Raw genomic sequence first — 22,527 nt, forward strand, 5'->3', positions numbered from 1 at the left:
ATTTTAATATAGCCAAAATCATCGAAGAGGAAGAAATGCAAACTTGATCTGTAGCCCATCCAGCTAAACTCACTTACCGAAAATGAGCTCGATACCTGCAATCGTGTAGAAAAAAAGTGCGGAAAACTAAGTTGGACAGACTGACAGAAAGGGACTGACGGATAGACAGCTATACAGACGTACTAGGGTACTGACAGACAGACTAATGGACTGACAGACGGACAGATGGACTTATAGACAGACAGCTAGACTTACAGACGGACAGACGATTAGGAAATCTACAGTTCCCCTCCGGTTTCACCGGTAGCGGACTAATAAACAGTGACTCGGGCAGATATACGGGCACAGGAGTTTAGAGATTTGAAACCATTTTTGAATACAATTTTCCTTTAGGTGAGTCACTGTTAAACATTCACCCTATATAACCCCCCAAAACACAACAGAGGGATTAAGTGCTCAAAATAAAACCTGTCACTGGTTCCACTTTTGTGTAATTCTGCAGGCCTGCTTTTGGCTGCTGAATATACGACCACCAGGGGGCGATGACAGGCCGGTATCACTGATCACCCGAAATAACCCCAAAACACCAACGAAGAGCTGTAAAAATCCGAGAGGCGTTATAAAATATGTCCGTTTGCGGTCATTAAGGTATAAACGCTATTAAATGCCCGTTAAAATCAGTAATTGTGTTTCATTTCCAAATACATACTTTTATCAAGATGTATAAAATTGCACAAATTGTAAGCCACACTTTACAGAAATCGGCGCATGATACGGGGTTATTATCGGGTGATAAATACACAATATGTACAATATTGTCGATCGTAAAGGGGTGTCTAAGTGCGCTTTGTTTAAAAGTCCTCAAATTCAGTATTCTAAGTTTATAGGTGTATGTCTAGAGTGAAATAGAACTGTATCAAGTCATTGAAAAATATTGATGTAAGGAATCTGAAAATTATGATGAAAAAAACTTCTATGCAATCCATACTGGAATATCAAAAACTTCAACAAAACTTGTGTCCTTGAAGACTGAAGCCGATTGGATAATTTGTATTTATCGTGTCTTTGATAATTAACACAACTTCAAATCCCCTAAGCATGAAAATCCCCTTAAACTATAACTATCAGGGGTCCGTGGTTACTAGATTTGACCATTATAAGAGTTACCAAGTATACAAAAGTGGGAGCGAAAGGTACTTCCGGAATGACTTTCTGAAACGAGATTTTGAAACAGAAAATCTTTTACTGAGACAAGTTTCTCATCCGGGGATTAATAATCGAAAACATCTTTTTTTACTCTGTGCTACATAATTTCCAACTGAGATTACCTGCGATTAAAGTTAAGCCCAAACTTACACTCTAATAAAAGGACTGTATTTTAATGTCCCATAAAGTGTGGAAAAAATATCAAAAGAAAAATTTTATTAAAGCAATTTGAAGATAAATGAATTGTACAGTGTGCGTTCAGTATGCGTGACGACTGCTCGGTACGTATTGATGGGCGATCAGTAGATTCGGGTAATTTAACACTGAGGCTGCTAAAATTGAGATATCATGTCCGCCTTTGATTAACGCCGCTAGTTACATCTTATTTCCGAAAAGGAAACGAATGGTTAGAAGAAAACGAGGTGAGGTGTCTCCTTCATGGGCTTGATCTAGCCGGAGTAGACGCTTATTTCACCCAATACCGCGATAATAGCTGTACATTGAAGCTGGACTGAAGAAAAACATCTGCCCCTCCATGATAAATCATTAATTTAACTGTCTTGATTCGATTTTCCGACGAATTTCTGCAAAAGACGTCGTTAATTATTTATACAAAACGGTTTGGAGATATAAGTGTTTAATCTAAGTCGAGGATGTACCAATTAAGGTCGTAATGATTGCGGCGTTTTGATTGGTTGTGAGGCGCAAAGCAGGTGACGTGAACATGACGGCACGCGCGCTGTTACGGTAGCTTGGATTCCGGTATACCACGTGACCGAAGCATAAGATCGGCTAAGGTCTGATATACCGTGACCACAAACAGAGAACGGACCAAAGGAACCGTACCTCGCAACATAAGCTCCTCACTGAGTCGGCGGAGATTGCACTTAGAAAAGGTGAACATATAGAAATAGAAAATCTTTACTGGTAACTTTTTAAAAATTACTTAAGATAAAAATGAAGATAATTCATACTTTTCTTTTTCAAATTATGTCTTCTTTCTTGACTGTAAAAATAGACTGTAAAATTATTTGTAATATTTTTCAAAATTGTATTGTATTGTATCAGAGGAAATTGTGATGGTGGTTAAATTTAAGCTTATTTTACACAACTTTGAGAACGCACAAAATGTATTACATTGACGGATATTTTCGGAAAGTTTAGATTCTTGCTGTATTTTACTGAAATGATTTGAAGATTATACATTTAAAAAATGTTTACTTTAATTTAATGAAATTCTATTCTTTCCCCAGAAGTTGAGGCTGTGGTCAGAGAAGCCATGCCACACACTGGTGAGTCACTTTTTTGTCGCGAAATAAATAACTTTGGATAATCTTCTGTCCGTAAAGAATAATTTATGCATGTTCTGCTACTGTCTGAGCTTTGCCTGTTAAAGAAATACTTTTGCATATATTCTATTTTGCTTGCATGGATCACGAAATATTTACAAAAATGTATTTTTTAAAAAATCATTAAAAATCCGATTTTATTTTAAAAACTTAAAATTAGACTATTGGTCGTTGGAAAAAAAAGTGTTACGAAATGTTGTTACCGAAAGGGGATTCATAGCTGAAAAAAAAATTCTACAAACTGCAACAAAATAAATATCTATTTGTAAAACATATCGTTCTTAAGTAGTTAATTATCAACGTTGATAATAAACTACTTAAGAGCGATATGGACAAACTCAGTTTAATTAGATACTCAATCAACGTACAAAGCTACCAAGTTCACTATCAATTTTAATAGACTTTTTGATTTTAAAAATCAATGTTCACTGAACATCGATTTTATTAATTGTTATTGGTCTTTTCAGTTGTTAAAGTTTCTTTTCTTGTCCACCAGTTCGTATATAATGTATACATTACAGACAATTCAATTTTATATCGGTTTGTCTTTATAATAAGAAGAAATTTTATTTTTTGAATTCCTAAAATTTTAACATAAAATAAATTCTATTAAGTAAAATTGTTAAGAATTATTTCTAAAAAATATTCTGTTTAATAAAATAAATGATAATTTTAAACAACAGTTGTTCAACATGATTTTTCATTAGTCAAATTCCAAATTACATTCGATTTAGTAATGCAATGAAAAAATAAATATTAGTAAGAACAAAAGAAAAAAAAAGAAGAAGAAATTTACATCAACGTTAACTAACTGCAAAATGATATACAGTTTGTAAAAGAATTACGATATGATTTTCCCCCCAAAAAAATTCAAAAGGCAGTTTAATGCAGTAAATAAATCAGTGGGGCTTGTTACTTGATGGTCCTGCAAAAAAATTCTACTGAAATGGAAATTTAATAAATATTGATATTTTTAAAGTTTTTTTTTTAAAAACACACATTAACCAATCTATAATTTGAAACATTTTAAAAATTTTATCAAACTGCTTCAACAAAAAATAAAGTATGTATTAACACAGCTTTTAAAAAGTTACTTACTGTTGAAAAGAAGAAATCTGAAGCTGTTTAGTTCTATAGTTTCTGTTTCTTTCACGATTTGCGTATGTATTAAAGCCTTTATACAAGAGCAGAAAGTTATCAATTTTAAAAATATTAAATCCTCAATAGTACATACTAGCCAAAAAATAAATTGATACGATTAGCGAAAATATTTAACGAAAAATTCTTTCATTTGTAATAAAAAGAGTTCAAAATAGCCTAGTCGTATCACTTTATACAATGCATTTGTCATCATTGAAAAAAAATGATAGAGAATATAATTCCATTTGATTCCCTATATTTCCATATGAAGTGACGTGTTTTATGCTTAAATTGTTGAGAAAATAAATTTACATTTAAAAAAACTTATCATATTTTACTCCAAAAACAGACTGGTTAACCCCGGACAGCTTGAACATCAATAAATAAATTATTAATTACGAACATGGACATGCATCGCTAAACATCCCGCAAAAAATAATAACTTAAAAGAAAGTCAAATGTTAGGAAAATGTTTGTTCGTAATGTCGTTCATTATTTAATAAATATATAATGATCATCTTCCCATGAACTAGAATGGATGAGCATGAATATCTCGTAGTTGATATCAAAACTATAGTGCAAACTGTTATGTTATAAAAATGATAGTGGAATGACATAAACATGACATATAAATGACATGGCAAGTCATGAAATAAATAATCATTCACTTTAGAAATGTATTTAATATTTGAAAATTCATGAGGTACATGAACTACAACGCTTTAAGCTTGCATATTTATCATGAAATTTGCCGGCATGAATCGTCGTAGTTCATGAATTTTCAATTAAATTAATTTCGTAAGTAAACGACATTAAACGTAAAGTAAACGTAAGTAAACGACATTAATGATAACTAAAACATTGGAGATTTGAATGATGACTAAGTTATTTTGAACCTGAAAATATATGTTTCTTTATATTAGAAAAAGAAACCATGAAAACAAGAATTTCTGATTTCGAATTGAAAATGGACGTCAAAGGAAATCTCTGATTTTTCGCACTACACGTAGACATTAAGCTACGCCCAGCAATAAATTGTGGAAATTAATCAATAAATCCCACATTTATGTCGGAGATAATGATTAACAAATTAGCATTAATGTATGGAGACTCATTTAATTCACTAAATTGAGAGATACATTTGTAACAGTTTGACTCGAATACAATCATCTAATACGCTAATGCTGTAAAATATGATTTATATGTTTTTTATTAATGCAAAAAATATTAATTCACGGAGGACAGAGGGATATTGGAGTAAATTTTAAGATAAATCTGACTTCTGTGATATTGTTAAGACAAAAATTACTAGTTAATAATTTACATTGCGCAGAACATAATGAACATGATGAAACTAAGAATACATTTTCACATCAATCTTTTTTTTTTTTTTTTAGAAAAAACAAAACCTATATGTTTCTGAACAGTTTTTGCTCTGTCCGTCTGTCCGTCCGTCTTTCTGTCTGTCTGTCCGGGTTAGGGTTTGACACTTAACAGTATGTAAATAATTTGTTTACGATTAGGAGGTCAATATCTTTTCTTTTTTATAACACTGATGAATAATACTTGATTGTGAATCTTTATTTTTTAATTATAAGTATGTCTATTGTCATGTACAAGTATTTGTTCAATAAAATGATTTGTTCAATAAAATATGTTTAAATCATGACGCCTCCAACCAGTAAATTCAAACGTACAACATGATGCACCCATTCCTTTTTTGAACGTGAAGAATTGACGACTGGAGAAATACTAAGGAAAACAAATACATATGACTTTTTTTATACTTTGCTGAAATGATCTTTCTGTATTTGGAATACTCGGAAACTATTGTAAAATATTCATCGTCTTTTATTGTAACTTATAATTGAAATTATAAAACACAACTCTTAGATGATTTTTTAAAAAGGATTTTGCTTTATCTGGTAAGAATAAGGAGCCATTTAACCGAAATTTCATGGGACATAAAAATATATTTACTTTTCTTTATCCTTAAACCATTTCAGGTAATGGATATTCCTCAATTCAGGCTTTCCCTGATTTAATGTTCATTACTTAATTCATGATCTGTGTGCAGTCCCTGGACTATATATCATACAGAATAATCGTCCATCATTAGCGTGGGGCTTGATATGAGACACTGATTTTAACTATGTAATAGAAGAACATCAAAATTTTCTATGTAAATAAAGTATATATATATGACCAAGGTTTGAATGCACCAATACGTGGTCTGATCTGCTGCAGAACTTTTGAATCTATCAATCTTATATACTTCAAATTAGTTAATATTTTATACTCATACACAACCATTAATCCATGGTGTGTAAGTCAATATTCGCAAAGAAAAAATATTTCTCATCGTTTGAAAATTATTTTATTTGTTAGGATTGATGGAATCATATATCTATCCCCAGTTAGAGCAGTTAAAGTATTTCAATAATAAATGTTTTCTGTCATTTACGCAAATTTCATTCACTCCTCCAACCTATACATACCCCCATACACCCTCAATACTAGAGGGCAAAGTCTTGTCAAATTCCATGCACTCCTCGTATCTTTATATGCCTCCCATACCCCCAATACTAGAGGGTAATGTCTTGTCAAGTTGTCATGCACTCCAATCTTCATATACGCCCATACACCCCAGATACTAAAGAGTAATTTCCTGCGTTATGTCAATGGAATTGGACACAAGTAACATAACTTAGTCTTCTCCCCATGCATCAAATTTAAATCGCCATGCAACATTTACATTTTGATAATACACATTGACTTTTTCCTTGATTTGTACACTATATGGTTTAAATTTTCAATCAATGAAATGTGAAAATAACGAATAGTAATCATTCTCAAAAGTCCATATAAACAATACAAATTATAAGCAGAGACAACACGGACCTTCGAAAACAGAGGTGGGATCAGGTGCCATGAAGAAGTAAGCTTTACCTTCCGATAGGTCACACCCGCCGTGTGCTCTTTGTCATGATCAGGTTAACAAAAAAGAAAAAAAATCTGTAGAAACTCAGTATGAAAATTTGTATGAAAGATGTAAGTCAATATTCGACTTAACGCTAGATTGTATTTGCAATATAATTTAATTTTTGCATCTGAATTCAAACAATCAAGACTAATGCGCGATCTAATGCAATCGCTTTTTGACTATGAGTCTCGAGTGTGAACTCGAAATAAAAGACACCACAAAGTCTGCCACAACTATTTCATATTTGGATGTTATACTGACTATATACGATAAGGGTCAACTAACAAGTATATTGTATGACAAACGAGATGACCAGCTTTTCCATCGTCAATTTTCCTTTTTTATTTAGTAATATTCCGCTATCAACTGCATATGGTGTTTATGTTTCCCAGATTATTCGATACTCAGGAGCACTTAGTTCTGGGAATGATCAATATTTAAACCGAAGCAGGCTACTGACAGATATGTTGATGTTACAGGGATTTCAACAACCTCGTTAAAAGTCAAACATTTTGTAAATTCCATGGTCGTTATAATGACTGTGTCAGCACATATAACCTATCATTGAATCGTATTTTGGCCGACGTGTTTCATAACAATTCTTAGACCTTTGTTTTTTTTACACTAAATTTGACTACGGAATATTATACCTATCTGATCAATACATAGTCCTCACGGAGGGTGTGACCGGTCGACAGGGGATGCTTGCTCCTCCCCTCCAAATTTAAAAAATAACAGCAAAAAACTTCAACTTTTACCATATTTTTTGCTTCTTAAGATATTCAACTCAATTGACTGATTTCATTTCGCCAAATGATTTACATCTTTCTCAATCTATGGGTGCAAGGGTTAATGTCTAGTATTTCTCAAAAAATATAGAATAATAAGACATTTCCTGCGTCAGGATGTCCGCAGTAGACAGTGTATGACTGAGAGAGACTGATAACATTTTTTCAAAAGATACAAACAATTATCCGGTATTTCACGGTACCGGGTGAAAGTGACATTAGTAATGTTTTTTGTTGGTCAAATATAAACAAATACAGGAATGACATCAACAAACTGTCTTTTTAAGGAAAGAGTAATATTATCGTTCATATACGGTAGTAAATTTATAATCTTAAAAAAAAAACAGTTTGAATTAAACAATCCGTGTGTTTTCAAGCAAAGATTTATTTTTTCTTTCTAAATTTCTTTGACATTCCTTTTCGCATTATTCTTATGTTATATAGAATTTTGAATTATTTAATTCTACGTTCTATTTCATTGGTTTCTAATCTTTTTACGAAATTATTCTCAAGAGGCGAGACCAAATTAAGACTGAGTAATGATGGAATATTCTTATGTATATAAATATATTTTTCATGAATTATCATTTGACCTCTTGTAAGTCTGGTAACTTTTGAGAACTTGGTTTGAAACTCGAAAACCTTTTCCTTAGGTATTAATGTCTTTTTAATCTTAAACTGAGGGCAAATTAGGTGACTCAGAGAGACCGTCGGTGCTTAGTTATTTTGTAATTGTCCAACTTGAATCAAGGAAAAAAAAGCAAAGTTGAAAGAATTTCTTATCAACGCCAGCCGAAAATAACACTTCTACTCCCCTTTGATCATAGACCAAGGAAAACGATTCATATACCAGGGCTCTTTTTCTATCTCAAAAAAAATAATGACAATAATAATATATATTTTTTTAATTTTTCAATTTAAGAGATATGGCAAAGTGACGCATGACCCGATGAATTTAATTGAATACATTTAATGGAACTACTGGTTTCCGAATATCACATGGCAATTACATGTAGTTATTCAAAATATGCTTTAATAAAGGCATAAAAACGAGTATGATTCTGTGACGAAGTAATGACTGGAAAGGTATCGAGTACACCTCAAAAGAACAACATGGCTCTTAAGGGTGCGTTCGTGCGCCTGCCGCCAGTACTGGGCGATTGATCACGGAGATTGCACTGTTACCATTGACTGAAATGTCTCCATCTTGATAAAGGAACGATAAAACACGTGCTACGTAAATTTATAGAAATCTTTACCATTCATCGATTACAATAATGATCGAAAAATTGTATAAATTTTTCTTTGTTATTAGTTAATGGGTGACAAAATGAATTCCACGGTGTGATATATTTTAATGATAATGTTACAAACACATGCTATCTTAATTCAATTATAGTGGCAACTGGGGGAAACCACTAATTATAACTATTTATTATCTGTCATCAAAAAAGTATCAAAAACTTCACAGGGTATATAAAAGTCCCCTTGAATTTCAAAATAACAAGAAACATGGCCGTAGGAACCGGGGGCTGTCCCCCCCCCCCCCAATAATTTTGCCGATATATAGAATATTATAGAAAACATAGCTACTATATGCTTGTGCCCCCTCAATAATAATGTCTGATGACCTTTTTTTTTTTTTTGCTTGTCAAGGAATTATTTTGGTAGTTGATAGTCCCCCCCCCCAAACTGAAAATGTATGGTTGTGCCCCCTCATAGTGAAATTCCTTCCTACGGGCCTGAGAAAGAAAACTAATACATGTAATCTGAATTTTCCATCAATTTATTATTTGATATCCATTATTTTGAACTCTATAATAGAGGCCTAGTGTACTAGAATATTATACAAATTACATATACATGTATATACCAATATAGGTGCCCAAGTACTCCTTCTGTTAGGGTAATTCTGTCCACTTGCTGAAACTTGAAGGCAAATGAAGAGGAATTATATGTACCTCTGGTTTCTACCCAGTGTTTCACTTGTTGTTGAATATATATTTGAAGGTCAAACTGGGGTCAATCAGCTTGGAGGGGTCTTTGTCAATGGACGACCACTTCCGGAGCATGTCAGGCGCCGAATCGTGGAGCTTGCTCACATGGGAGTTAGACCATGTGACATTTCCCGCCAACTTTTAGTATCACACGGTTGTGTCAGCAAGATCCTTACGAGATATTACGAGACAGGATCCATTAAACCAGGCTCTATTGGCGGAAGTAAACCAAAGGTAAATCGGACTTGTTTACCACTGATGATAGCATGTGTAGATAAATCATTTTTTGAAAATTAATTTGACACAATATCTTATCTGTCTTCTCAATTTTGTACACAAATGTAATAATTCGATTGATTTTTCAGACTGCTTTATAATTTCATGATATTGTTTTTTAACATCAGCAAGTTGCGACGCCTTACATAATCAAACGGATACTGGACTTCAAACGACAACATCCGGGCAGCTTTGCTTGGGAAATCCGAGATCAACTGCTGACTCTCGGAATCTGTGACGAGCAGACTATCCCGAGTGTCAGTTCTATAAATAGAATCCTCAGGAATTCTGGTACCTTTTCCTTCGGATACAATACAGAGGAGCTCATGGGATATCAATCTATCTATGGTCGCTATCAAGGAATTCCGGGCATGTTGGGGTCAGCCTGTACGGAAACAAATGGCTTCTCATTGGGTGTTCCGGGCTTGTCGTACCCGAAACTCGTGGAACAGATTAATGAGACCAAAAACGCTCCGAAAGAGCCTATTGATGACGGAGAAGACATAGAACAAAACGGTATTTTTTAAAATAGTTTATTTATTTATTTATTTACTGATCCATATATTGATTTATTTATTACATTTATATGGTTTTACACTGTCAATGTAATACATGTATTGATAATGTATCCGGGCCATAGTTTTGAAACTCTAAATTGGAATCAAATCAGACTACAGTATGTTGAAGACTGCACAGTAGCCTTTGCAATTAAATTCTGAAATTAAAACATAAATCTTGTAATCTAATTTATAACCGTTGATTAAGATATATTTTCAATTTCATATCTATCATTGCATTAGATATTCTTAGCTCACCTGAGCCAAAGGATGAAAGCATCAGTGCTTAGTGTAGATTCAGTTTTGTTCAAATCGTGACCCCTAGAAGTTGGGCGATGAAAATTTTACATTAGAATATATAGGAAAACCTTCTCAAGAACAGCAAAGCCACGGTTAGTTTTATTTTTATGGACGCATCCTCGGGTAGTGTAGGTTCAAGTTTGTTCAAATCACGACCCCAGGGGAGGGGTCCTACCACAATAGGGCATCAAAGTTTTACATAGGAAAATTTATGAAAATATTTTTCAAAAATCTTCCCAAGAACAGCAAAGCTTTGGTTAGTCATATTTATATGGACGCATCTTCAGGTAGTGTAGATTCAAGTTTACCCGAATTATGACTTCGGGGTAGGGTGGGGCCATAATATGTGCTCAAAGATTTACATAGGAATACATGGGGGGGGGGGGGGTCTGCTAATGAAGAACAACAGGGCCATAGTGAAACAGGTGAGCGTTGTGGAAGAATTCAAATTGGACTGTTCTTGTTTCATCAACCTGTTTGTTAGTAGCTTTTCTCGTTTTAGAAATTGTAATTAATATAAGAGAATGTAAGAAATATAAGAGATATGGCCTTAACTTTCAATCAGCCTCGTCTAACATTTTTAAGCTTTAAAATAACCTTAATACTAAATTTTGCATTTATTCCAATCAAGGGCTGAAAAGGCATCTCTTTGCCAGGTGACACTGACTTTTAAGATACATATATGATTCGGAGTTAAAATCATAGCACACTTTTGACCAAGGGCTACAACATACTAAAGATGAATCTTCTATCAATGTATCGAGAGTAATATTGATAACACATGGTTACTGTCTTGAAAAAAAAAAAAAACGATATTTAGGCTAGGGTAAAAAGAAAACGTAATAGAGGGCGAGACTTGTCGAATCCTCCATCACGTTTTCGGCCAGAACCTATATATCTATTATATTTCAAGACAGTTATCAGGTATTTTGTTTATCCTGCAACATGGTTTTTCATTTGACTTCCAAAACGAGGTACTAGTATTCTCAACAAAGTTAGGCACATTTTCGCAGTTGAAACTATGACGCTCTGGCATAATGAAAAAGGTGAAGACAGCGAACAGTGATCGATCTAAAAAAATCTTTAAACAATACAAATGTGTGAACAGGGGTATAAAACACGGACCCCCGGAATTTCCAGAGGTGGGATCCGGTGCCTAGAAGGAGTAAGCATCCCCTCTTGACCGGTCACACTCGCATAAACAATGCGATACAGATGACCTCACAATGCTTTAAAAGATGTCGGAATGCACGAGGCTAATTAATTAGGGCATTGACCAAATATAGTTTCCTTTTATTTGGTTACCTTTAGCGGTGATAGCAGAATAAATGTTATTTGTATTCAAATATATTGATGTTACCTTTGAAATATGACGTTGAGCCTTTTAAAAAAATGGTTACATGTAACACATACCCCATCTTGAATCCATTCCAAATTCTTTCAAATTAGATAAAAAAAAATTTCAATTCCCCACCAAGTATCTAAACTAAAGATTCCAAACTGCAATGTATTTGAGACTTAACAATGGACTAATAAGCAGTAATTATGAGTAGGGAATTAAAAGTATACAATTATATCCAGTCTTGTAAAATCTAGTCACTGCTTTCTGTTTATGTATATTGATCAAACTTAAGGAAAGATTTGATTTTTGAATTAAGATTTTTAGAAAGTGACAAATTACAGTACATTATACCTCCTTACCTTCAACAGAAAAAAGAAACACATTTTGAGTTGATTTGACCTTGATGATAAAAAGGGTAGCATTAAAAACACATTTAGATGCTCAATATTTCATTGATTTAAAATTCCTTTGCATCATTTAAAATCATTGATTTTGTAGGTCACATCTGTTACAAACTTTGTCAAAATGAAAAGCAATCTTATGAGAGAAAGCCTGCCGGTAAACTTTGATACAAATCCTCAAATGATTTTGTTTAATCATGGTAATATGTTTGTGCGCCCATAAATAGTGAAATATTGTCGGACATGTCAGTCTAGCGAAAAGCGAATAATTAAGGTGCAAAAAATATCCTAACTGCTCCTTTAAAGTTATAGAAGAAACATCAAGAAGGATTCTTTTTAACTAAGATCGTTAGAAATTCGTCACGCTACGATTATTAAGCATATCGGAGAAATACGGGGCCGCTTAACTCCTGCCAAATCTATCAGACTCACCTTTGATGTATTCACATCACACGGTGCACATTGCGCCGCCATAAAACAAGCCCCCTTACATCACATCAAATGAGATTTGGGTTTGGGAGTCAAATCAAAGAAATTCGATGGCCAATTTTCCCGTTTTGCCCCATTAAACTCTCCAAGTTACGGTGATTAAATGTTTATCATACAGCGATGAGAAGATGAGCAATTACCCAGCAAGCTTTGTCAAATTATTACATCAAAAGAGGATTCAGTTTTTGACTTTAGATGTTTTGCATGATTATGATATTCACTTTTTTGCTTATTAAAATCTGTTTTTGCTGTTTTGAATCCCAAAAATGGACTTGTAGTTCGGCGGTCAAATTAAACTGTTTACCGACAAAATTTCGGATAATTATATTTTTTTAATACGTGATAATTGACTTGGTGCAGTTACTTGGTACATTCTATACCGTGACATTGTACACAGTTAATATTCACACAATACTGCCTCTTACGTACTGATTCACCCAATACAGTACACATATATTGAACATTGACATAGAGAACATTATTCAGTTTATGGTTTATTGGATGAGAAATATTATTGTCGTTTTGAAATTAACACTATTAAAAATATCTTCAATATCAATGGATATATATAGAATATCAGTATTAGAAGTTGACATTTGGAATTTTTGTCCAAAAGACGCTACATTTGATTATGTTTATGCAGTTAATATTCTTCATATTTCTTAATATTTAGAGAGATTAGTGGAATTGATTAAAACGGATTCAGCAAGTTATAATTCTCTATTCAGGGAGGTATTTCCCCTTAACGTTTTGAATTACACTCAGAGAATAGGAATCCATAGAAACGAATAAAAAAGAACAAACAAATATTTCAATATATCGAATTTTAAAGGTAAAACTAGTATTAAAATTTCTGCTCCACCATCGTACTTTGATTTCAGTAACAGACGATTAAATGTTATTCATACCAGACTTAAACTTAATGGTAAGCTAAATGAGGGCATGTATAGATTCAATTTAATTTCAAGCTCCCTTTGTTTATGTGGTAATGTAAGCTAAATGAGGGCATGTATAGATTCAATCTAATTTCAAGCTCCCTTTGTTTATGTGGTAATGTAAGCTAATGAAGGCATGTATAGATTCAATTTAATTTCAAGCTCCCTTTGTTTATGTGGTAATGTAAGCTAATGAAGGCATGTATAGATTCAATTTAATTTCAAGCTCCCTTTGTTTATGTGGTAATGTAAGCTAATGAAGGCATGTATAGATTCAATTTAATTTCAAGCTCCCTTTGTTTATGTGGTAATGTAAGCTAATGAAGGCATGTATAGATTCAATTTAATTTCAAGCCCCCTTTGTTTATGTGGTAATGTAAGCTAATGAAGGCATATATAGATTCAATTTAATTTTATGTGGTAATGTAGAAATAAGATACAAGTCACTGAGAAAACAGCTCATTTATCATTATCATTTTTATGATTTGACATAAAGTTACAGGTCCGCGTTTTTTGATGAGGATCATTGAGTGCTGCAGAGAATGAACGTATTTTTTTACTATTGTAAATTGTAGATTTACATGTTAAAGATGTATATGCTAAAATGTATGTACCTATAGAATTTACTGATCTGTAAATATTAGTGTACCTGTACTTTAAATTATATTATTAAATGTGACTTAATTTACACTTTCATATACTGGTAGGAAGAATGAGAACGTAATAATTTTTTCAGAACTTGTACCCAATCCCTTTATACTTATAAATTAAAATATGTTCCAATCTAATCAATGGATCAAATTAATATGTTTGAAATTATGCTTTATCCCAACAATATTTATAACGTCTTGCATATTATTATATCAGAATCTATATCCAATTAACATCGTTCTGGTCACGGTAGCCTAGTGGTAGGGCGCTCGCTTTGTGATCAGGAGGATCGGGTTCGATTCTCGTTCGCCGCGTCAAACCTAAGACATAAACATAGATAGTGACTGGACTGTTCCTTCTCCGAGCGCACAGCACTAGAAGTGAAAGTCACTGGTCTTTCTGTGAGACCTTAAAATCCGAGGTCACGTGTCACGGTAGGCTTTGGCACGATAAAGAACCCTCACTGCTCAATGGCCCTGAGTGTCGAGTATAGGTCCTTCACCGGCATACGGTGATGTCTCTATATGAGTGAAAAATTCTCGAATGGGACGTTAAACAACAAATAATCAAAAAATCTAAAAGAAACATACTTGAAATATACTTGTATAATTCATAATTTGCCTGAATAAGATGAATATATTGGGACACTTAACATCTATTAGAATGTTTACCTCACATCTACCTGTTGATAAATATTTCTTAGAAAAAAGAAATCTCTGAAGTAAATAAATGATACAGAATGTTTTTCACACTTTACAATAATTATATATTATTTTTCTCTTAGTTTCTTTCTACGTTATAATCTGTTTTTGAAGGGTAAATATTCATTCATCAACAACCATTTATAGGTTTATTATAAATGTAACATTTGATATTGACATCGTGATTATAAATACCGTAAACTTCCTTTGAACTGTTCATGTAATGCTGATTGGTTTTTATGTACTGGAAAGACTCATATAATGCTTACTTTTGTAGTTTACTCCATACATTTGTTTACGTATTGGACAGAGTGATTGAAAATGTGCTTTGTTTTGTAGTTTACTCTATATAATTTTTTACGTATTGGACAGAGTAATTAACATTGTGCTTTCTTTTGTAGTTTACTCTATACACTTGTTTACGTATTGGACAGAGTGACTGACATTGTGCTTTGTATTGTAGTTTACTCTCTACACTTGTTTACGTATTGGACAGAGTGATTGACATTGTGCTTTCTTTTGTAGTTTACTCTATACACTTGTTTACGCATTGGACAGAGTGATTGACATAATTGTGCTATATTTACTGTCCCTATTTTTACAGAATCATCAAAACAGAACGTAAAGCCAAAAGACAACAATAACGACGACGAATTCAGAATTGAAGAAAGATTTCCTAGTTTGGCTGGAAAGATCAGAACTACAAATATGTTAAAGACCACAGAAAATACACAGTGTTCGTCCAAAACATCCACTAAAAATAATGCTCCCAAACCAGACAATATTGACAAAAACAGCTCAGGAGAAATGTCGGTCGAAAGCGTAAAGTCTAGTGAGAACTTGCTTGAAAATAGAAGCTCCTATGATACGTACTTCTCCAAATGTTTAACATCTATGAGCACAAAAGCCACGAGAGAGATGTCATCTAGTGGATTTTACTCGCTCTATCACCCATACTCTAGGTATAGCGCGTCATCACGTGGTTCTGACATCACACCTTACGTCATTCCTAGATTGTATATGTTTCCAGAGAGCTTCTCATCGCCATCACATTCCTTATTGTCTCATACAGACACGGGAACGGGAACGTCGTCTCACGGCAGAGCGTTTGATCAACATGTGTTTAAACGCAGCTCTCTAAATCTAAAATGAAAGTGTCTTGATTTATCTGTGCATTGTAAATTATTTCTGTGATGAAAGGTTTTAACAGGTTATCAAAGTAGTATACTTTTGTGTCTACTAGAATGTTAGAATAAAACGATTTAAATGAAAAGTCTGGAGACTTGTATTTAGTTAGTTATCCCAACCAACGTGCCCGTCTGACGTCCAACTCTTATGTAAACCCTTTACACTGTAAACATTTTCTAAGAACCACTGTGTCAGGCTTCGTTTACACTTGCCGCTAAAGTCAAGAAACACTAGGTCAGAATAGACAACTTCCTTATCTACAAGTTACCTTACATATAGATTCTGATCTGATGTGTTTAAATCATGGCTATTGGGGTCAGAGTAAGGTTACTATAAATGTACAAATTTAACTCAGAAAACTATTAGGATTTTTTTTTAATCGACAATTAAGCAACAATATCCCCTATCGTGAATAGTGTTACTGGTCCTATTTAGTGGTAAGAATGAAATACAAAAAAAAGGGAAAAAAGAGAGAAGGGGATAATCTGGGGGCAGTGATTATAATTTTGCCATATAAGCAAGTAATAAATGCCTAAAGCTAGTTAGTAGATCTGGCCAATGAAACAGGAATGCAGATCGTACATTCTTTCAACTTTATGGGTCTTGAGTTAATTAGATTTATCATATTTATACTAATTTTCATCAGCCTGAATGAACATTGTCTTTTAAAAAACTTATTCAAACCAATCTTTTAAAAAGTTCAGTATGAAATATGAAGATGACAAACGATAATCAAGCTCAAAAGTCCACTGGAACGATACAAACTGGGAAAATAGCAAACACGGATCTCTAAAAACACGAAGTGGGATCAGGTGCCATGGAGGAGTAAGCATCTTCTGTCGACCGGTCACACGTAACCGCCGTGTTCTCCTTGTCATGATCAGGCAAACGGAAAAATCCGCAGACAATTCAGAAAGCTGTCACTCAACATTCGACTTAAAGATAGATTGTATTTTTTAACAAGGTCTTTGTATCGACCGAAGAATTTGCGAAATGTTGACTTCAAACGGGACCTTGTATCATCAGGCTTGCCTTGTTTTAGAATTGTTCGTATGTAGAGCATGCTCTTGGATGTCGAATTAACTGGGAAACATTAACTCCATATGCAGGCGATAATGGTATATTGTAACATAAATTAGGGAAGTTGGCGATAGACAAGAGGCCCAAGGGCCTTAACGGTCACCTGAGTACAATACAACAATTTAGAGGATCCATAAACTGATAAATGAAGCTTTTTTGCCCAAAAGCAAGAAATATCGTATGATTAGCATCAACAAAATAATTGGTCTAGTATCTATCTGTCTCCCATTTATCACTATTACCATGCAGACTACTGAAAAAATATCTATTTTTTAACCTCATATTATAACTTCTCACATTAACCTCTCTTGGCCTTTGAAGAACATTTAAAAAGATAATTATTTTTGTCTCAATTTTATTCATTTATTATTTCTAAGTCTACCTGACCATTAAAACTGTGAAAGTAATTTTTTTTATTTTACAATAAATATTCTTGCATAATTCTCGTATTCTATTAACCTTTCAAATACATTGTTTACAGTGATTAATTATCAAAGATGAATGGCAAAGGGGAATAACTTTGCTCAGCAGAATACAAGTTAATAGAGCACTAGGCAGGACCAATTTTGGAAGAGGCACTCTTACTCATCATAACTATGTTCTTAGTTAGTCTATTTAATATCCAGGAGCAGAGAAGAAGATTTTCAAAGAATTAATGCATTTTTACTATATAGTCAATAGAGCCCCGCCCTAACACCAGAACCCCTGACCCCGGGGCCATGAATTTCACAATTTTGGAAGAGGCACTCTTGCTTATCACAATTATGTACTTAGTTACTTTATTTGATACCCAGGAGCAGAGAAGAAGATTTTCAAAGAATTAATGCAATTTTACTATATAATCAAGTGAGCCCCACCCTAACACCAGAACCCCTGACCCAGGGGCCATAAAATTCACAATATTGGAAGAGGCACTCTTACTCATCATAACCATGTTCTTAGTTAGTCTATTTAATATCTAGGAGCAGAGAAGAAGATTTTCAAAGAATTAATGCATTTTCACTATATAGTCAATAGAGCCCCGCCCTAACACCTGAACCCCTGACCCTGGGGCCATGAAATTCACAATTTTGGAAGAGGCACTCTTGCTCATCATAACTATGTACTTAGTTACTTTATCTAATACCTAGGAGCAGAGAAGAATATTTTCAAAGAATTAATGCATATTCACTATATAGTCAATAGAGCCCCACCCTAACACTAGAACCCTGACCCTGGGGCCATGAATTTCACAATTTTGGAAGAGGCACTATTGCTTTTCATAATTATGTACTTAGTTACTTTTTTTAAAACCCAGGAACAGAGAAGAAGATTTTCAAAGAAGTAATGCACTTTCACTATATGATCTATATAGCCCCACCCTGGGGCCAGAACCCCTGACCCTGGGGCCATGAATTTCACAATTTTCGTAGAGGGCTCAATGCTTATTACAATGATGCCAACAGTTTGACTGCTTGGTGTCCAGGAGTAAAGAAGAAGATTTTAAAAGATTGCATTTTTTGGTGTTTTTAGCTCCACCCCTTTTTGGCCCCTAGTTTGGGGTGTCTTTTAGAATGATGCAACAGTTTATCAATGAAAACCTGTTGTCAGCCCTACCACAAAATGAGTATTGGTTCTAAGTTACGGGATACACAGAGGTCACAGGAAGGTCGGAAAATATGTCAATTTCCGAATTTTCTCATTTTTATGCAAATTTTCATTGATTTTACAGCACAGTTTGTTTCAGAAAACATAGAGCACAAGCTTGCCTATCTACCAAATTTACATATTTCATATACTAGTATCAGATGCATCTTATGTATAAAAATCTCAGATAGGCAAGCTTGTGCTCTATGTTTCCCGAAGTGAAAAGTATCTTAAATTTGACGAAATTTCACCAGAATTGAGGAAATTTGGGAAAATGTCTTACTTCTGCACCCTCTTGTGGCCTCTGTGTAAGCTTTGAATCAAAATTAGTACTGGTTTTAAAACAAGCATCATTTTGAGTTCTTAACAACAAACTATCACAGTTTTAACTGTGTTCCGATTTTTAAATCAAATAAGGGGCCAGATTCAGCCATTACCATACCTTGTCCTTTGGTTGATCCCGTTTGTGAATTCATTTAGTATAGTTGTTACTTTTCCATTAACGTCTATATTCAATTATTCATTCAAATATAAGACAGAGTTGACGGATTCTTGGTATCTTTATTTATTTTTAATTCACTGGGATCTATTGAATTCATTCTGTCTTAAGAATGAAAATATTGATAAAACGTCTTCCATATACATTATCTAACTAATTGAAAGCCAAAGCAATAGTTTTTTTTTTCTTCTCATTTACTTTTTGAATAATATCTTTTATCAAAAGAATATAAAAATAGGTCGGAAAATACATATTTTGTACCCTTGAGAATTCTAACAGATTGTTGTAAGACATGTTCCCTAAACACTCGTATATAGGTATTATCAATGAGGAACTTTTTCAAATCAACTTTATAGTCTTGTGTAAAACCAGAATAAGTATTAATAAAGTAATTTCATTGATTACTAACATCAAGATATGACTATTCCATCTTTTATCGAGGAGGCAGTGTTGTCACATGTTTGCCAACCTATCCAGTGAATATTATTCATTGTATATTTATTTTATATAAATTAGGGATGTTAATTTTGTCAATAATTCATATTCGAATATTCAATGAAAGTATTCCAATATATTCGAATATTCGATAAAATAAATGAAATCTGGTTTATTTCAAACATACTCATCATACTCTCATGACAGGTTTTGCGTCGGTATTTGGAAGTAAAATTGGATGTAGACTTTTGTAGGTAAACAATAAGGAATTCTACATTTGATATTTGTCAATGTTTAAAATAACTAATTTGTTTAAGTGTATGTAACCGAAATATAATTTTAACGAATGTTATCTATACAAGCTCAAACTGACGAACCAGTCGTCTAAACAGGGGCAAGATTGTCGTTTACTCTTCAGATTTAAATACACATAATTAATTACAATTATCTGCTTATTAAGAGATATAAATTTGATATAATGATTTGAAAATATAAACAAACACTTCCATAGACAATTTTCTTAGGTCATTAATTTCCCGATAATGATTTTAAAATTTAGGAAAATATTCCACCCGAGATGATCAAGTAATTGTTGCATTATTCTGAAATTGAGCTCTTTACAATATTACAGGTTGATTCAATCAAAGATGTAATTCAATAATCAATAAAATTTATTTTCATAACTACACTCTTTACGTCTCTTAGACATTCAAGCAGGGTTTCATTTCGTTATCCTCGATTCTAGATCCGATCATATTACACTATTCAAAGTACTTTTTGTACTATACATCAATAATTCTTCTTTATTTCTTTTATATCTTACTCATAATGAAATAATTTAGAAGATCTATAAGATAAGAAAGTAGTGAAAGAAATCGGGGGATCGCGAGTAAGTGTAACGGGGATAATTCCAGCACTGTTCTAATTGAAATTTAGTTGTTGTTGTTTTTTTTTTTATTTTTTTATTTTTTTTATTTTTTTTTTTTGTGAAATCTGAAAAACACCGAATATTCCAATCTTAAATTCATATTCGAATATTAACTCATCTAATGAATATTCGAATGTTCGAATATTCGTTGACATCCCTAATATAAATATGTATATCTATTTTATATCCCAAGGGGGTAGAATTCCAAATAATTTAAGTAATAAAATCATTGAAACAGCAGATCTTACGTACTTTTTTTTAGAGGAGTAATATTTTTGACGTAATGCAGCCTAAAACAGCCAACAGGAAAGTTATATAAAAACATACAATGAAAGAATCTGCCATTTGATATATTTTCATCACACTTCTTGTTACTTATATCCCCTCATCTAAGGCTAAGGAATAACCTTTAATTTCTCGGGAGGGAGATCCTATGCGTCTATGTTTTCTGACCTTTAATTTCTCGGGAGGGAGATCCTACACGTCAATATTGTGTGACATTAAGTCTCTCGTGAAGGAGATTCTTTATGTTATATTGTCTGACCTTTAATTTCTCGTGAGGGTGATCCTCAACAGGATTACCAAATCACTCCAAATAATTTGTACAGAGAGGGTCACTCTCACGATATCAATCAGACAATATGGACGTATAGTATCACCCTCACGATGTCAAAAAATATAGACGTTTAGAATTACCCTCACGATAAACTTTATGTCAGACAATATCATATCGACGTTTAGAATTACCCTCACGATAAACTTCAGTCAGACAATATAGACGTTTAGGATTACCCTCACGATAAACTTTATGTCAGACAATATAGACGTTTAGGATTACCCTCACGATAAACTTTATGTCAGACAATATAGACGTTTAAAATTACCCTCACGATAAACTTTATGTCAGACAATATCATATCGACGTTTAGAATTACCCTCACGATAAACTTCAGTCAGACAATATAGACGTTTAGGATCATCCTCACGATAAACTTTAGGTCAGACAATATAGACGTTTAGAATTACCCTCACGATAAACTATAGTCGTTTAGAATTACCCTCACGATAAACTTTAGGTCAGGCAATATAGAAGTTTAGAATTACCCTCACGATAAACTTTATGTCAGACAATATAGACGTTTAGAATTACCCTCACGATTAACTTCAGGTTAGACAATATCATATAGACGTTTAGGATCACTCTTTAAATATTTTAATGAGGCGTTAAGCTAACATTGAATTAACCCTACTAAGTGTCTTGCAGTAGGTGCGGTAACTCAAATTTACCCTCTTCACGCTCGTTGTCTTGGATTTAAAAAATATTTAAAAGTGAAATAAATTCTGGTCTCTTTACAAGAAATTCCTGAATTAAAATCAAAATTTGTAGTCAAATACACATTATTCAGGACTCTTAGTACAAAATAATTTTAATCAACTATTTCCATAACTAACGAAAACTAAATGAGGTTCAAACTTGTAAATAGGGAAGCTATTCTATTTTCTGAATTTGCTTTCACGCATAGCAGTAAAATTTTGTTGTATGAATTACAAGTTTAACGTTGTCTTTTGTTATTCATGATAAACAAAAAAGGTGAAAATAACGTACAGTTATCAATCTTAAAAAATTAAATACAATACAAATCTGTGAACAGGGCA

General features: G+C 33.2%; 1 protein-coding gene across 1 annotated transcript; it reads left to right on the forward strand.

The window, feature by feature from the left end:
• Positions 1-1,425: 1,425 nt before the first annotated feature.
• Positions 1,426-16,353, forward strand: LOC133203588 (paired box protein Pax-2a-like). The gene is made up of 5 exons (XM_061339360.1): positions 1,426-2,102; positions 2,463-2,498; positions 9,477-9,697; positions 9,868-10,255; positions 15,720-16,353. The coding sequence occupies exons 2-5, from the start codon at positions 2,486-2,488 to the stop codon at positions 16,265-16,267; spliced, it is 1,170 nt and encodes a 389-aa protein (XP_061195344.1). The 5' UTR covers positions 1,426-2,102; positions 2,463-2,485; the 3' UTR covers positions 16,268-16,353.
• Positions 16,354-22,527: the final 6,174 nt, after the last annotated feature.

Source organism: Saccostrea echinata, unplaced genomic scaffold, assembly GCF_033153115.1.
Source record: "Saccostrea echinata isolate AGI-Se365-2 ecotype Australia unplaced genomic scaffold, CSIRO_AGI_Sech_v1 ptg000051l, whole genome shotgun sequence".
NCBI classification, from domain to species: Eukaryota; Metazoa; Mollusca; class Bivalvia; order Ostreida; family Ostreidae; genus Saccostrea; species Saccostrea echinata.

Excerpts from the sequence above, each read along its gene's own strand:
- LOC133203588 (XM_061339360.1), top strand. Across the intron at positions 9,698-9,867 it reads TTGGCGGAAGTAAACCAAAG|CAAGTTGCGACGCCTTACAT; the intron begins GTAAATCGGACT and ends TTTTAACATCAG. Across the intron at positions 10,256-15,719 it reads AGAAGACATAGAACAAAACG|AATCATCAAAACAGAACGTA; the intron begins GTATTTTTTAAA and ends CTATTTTTACAG.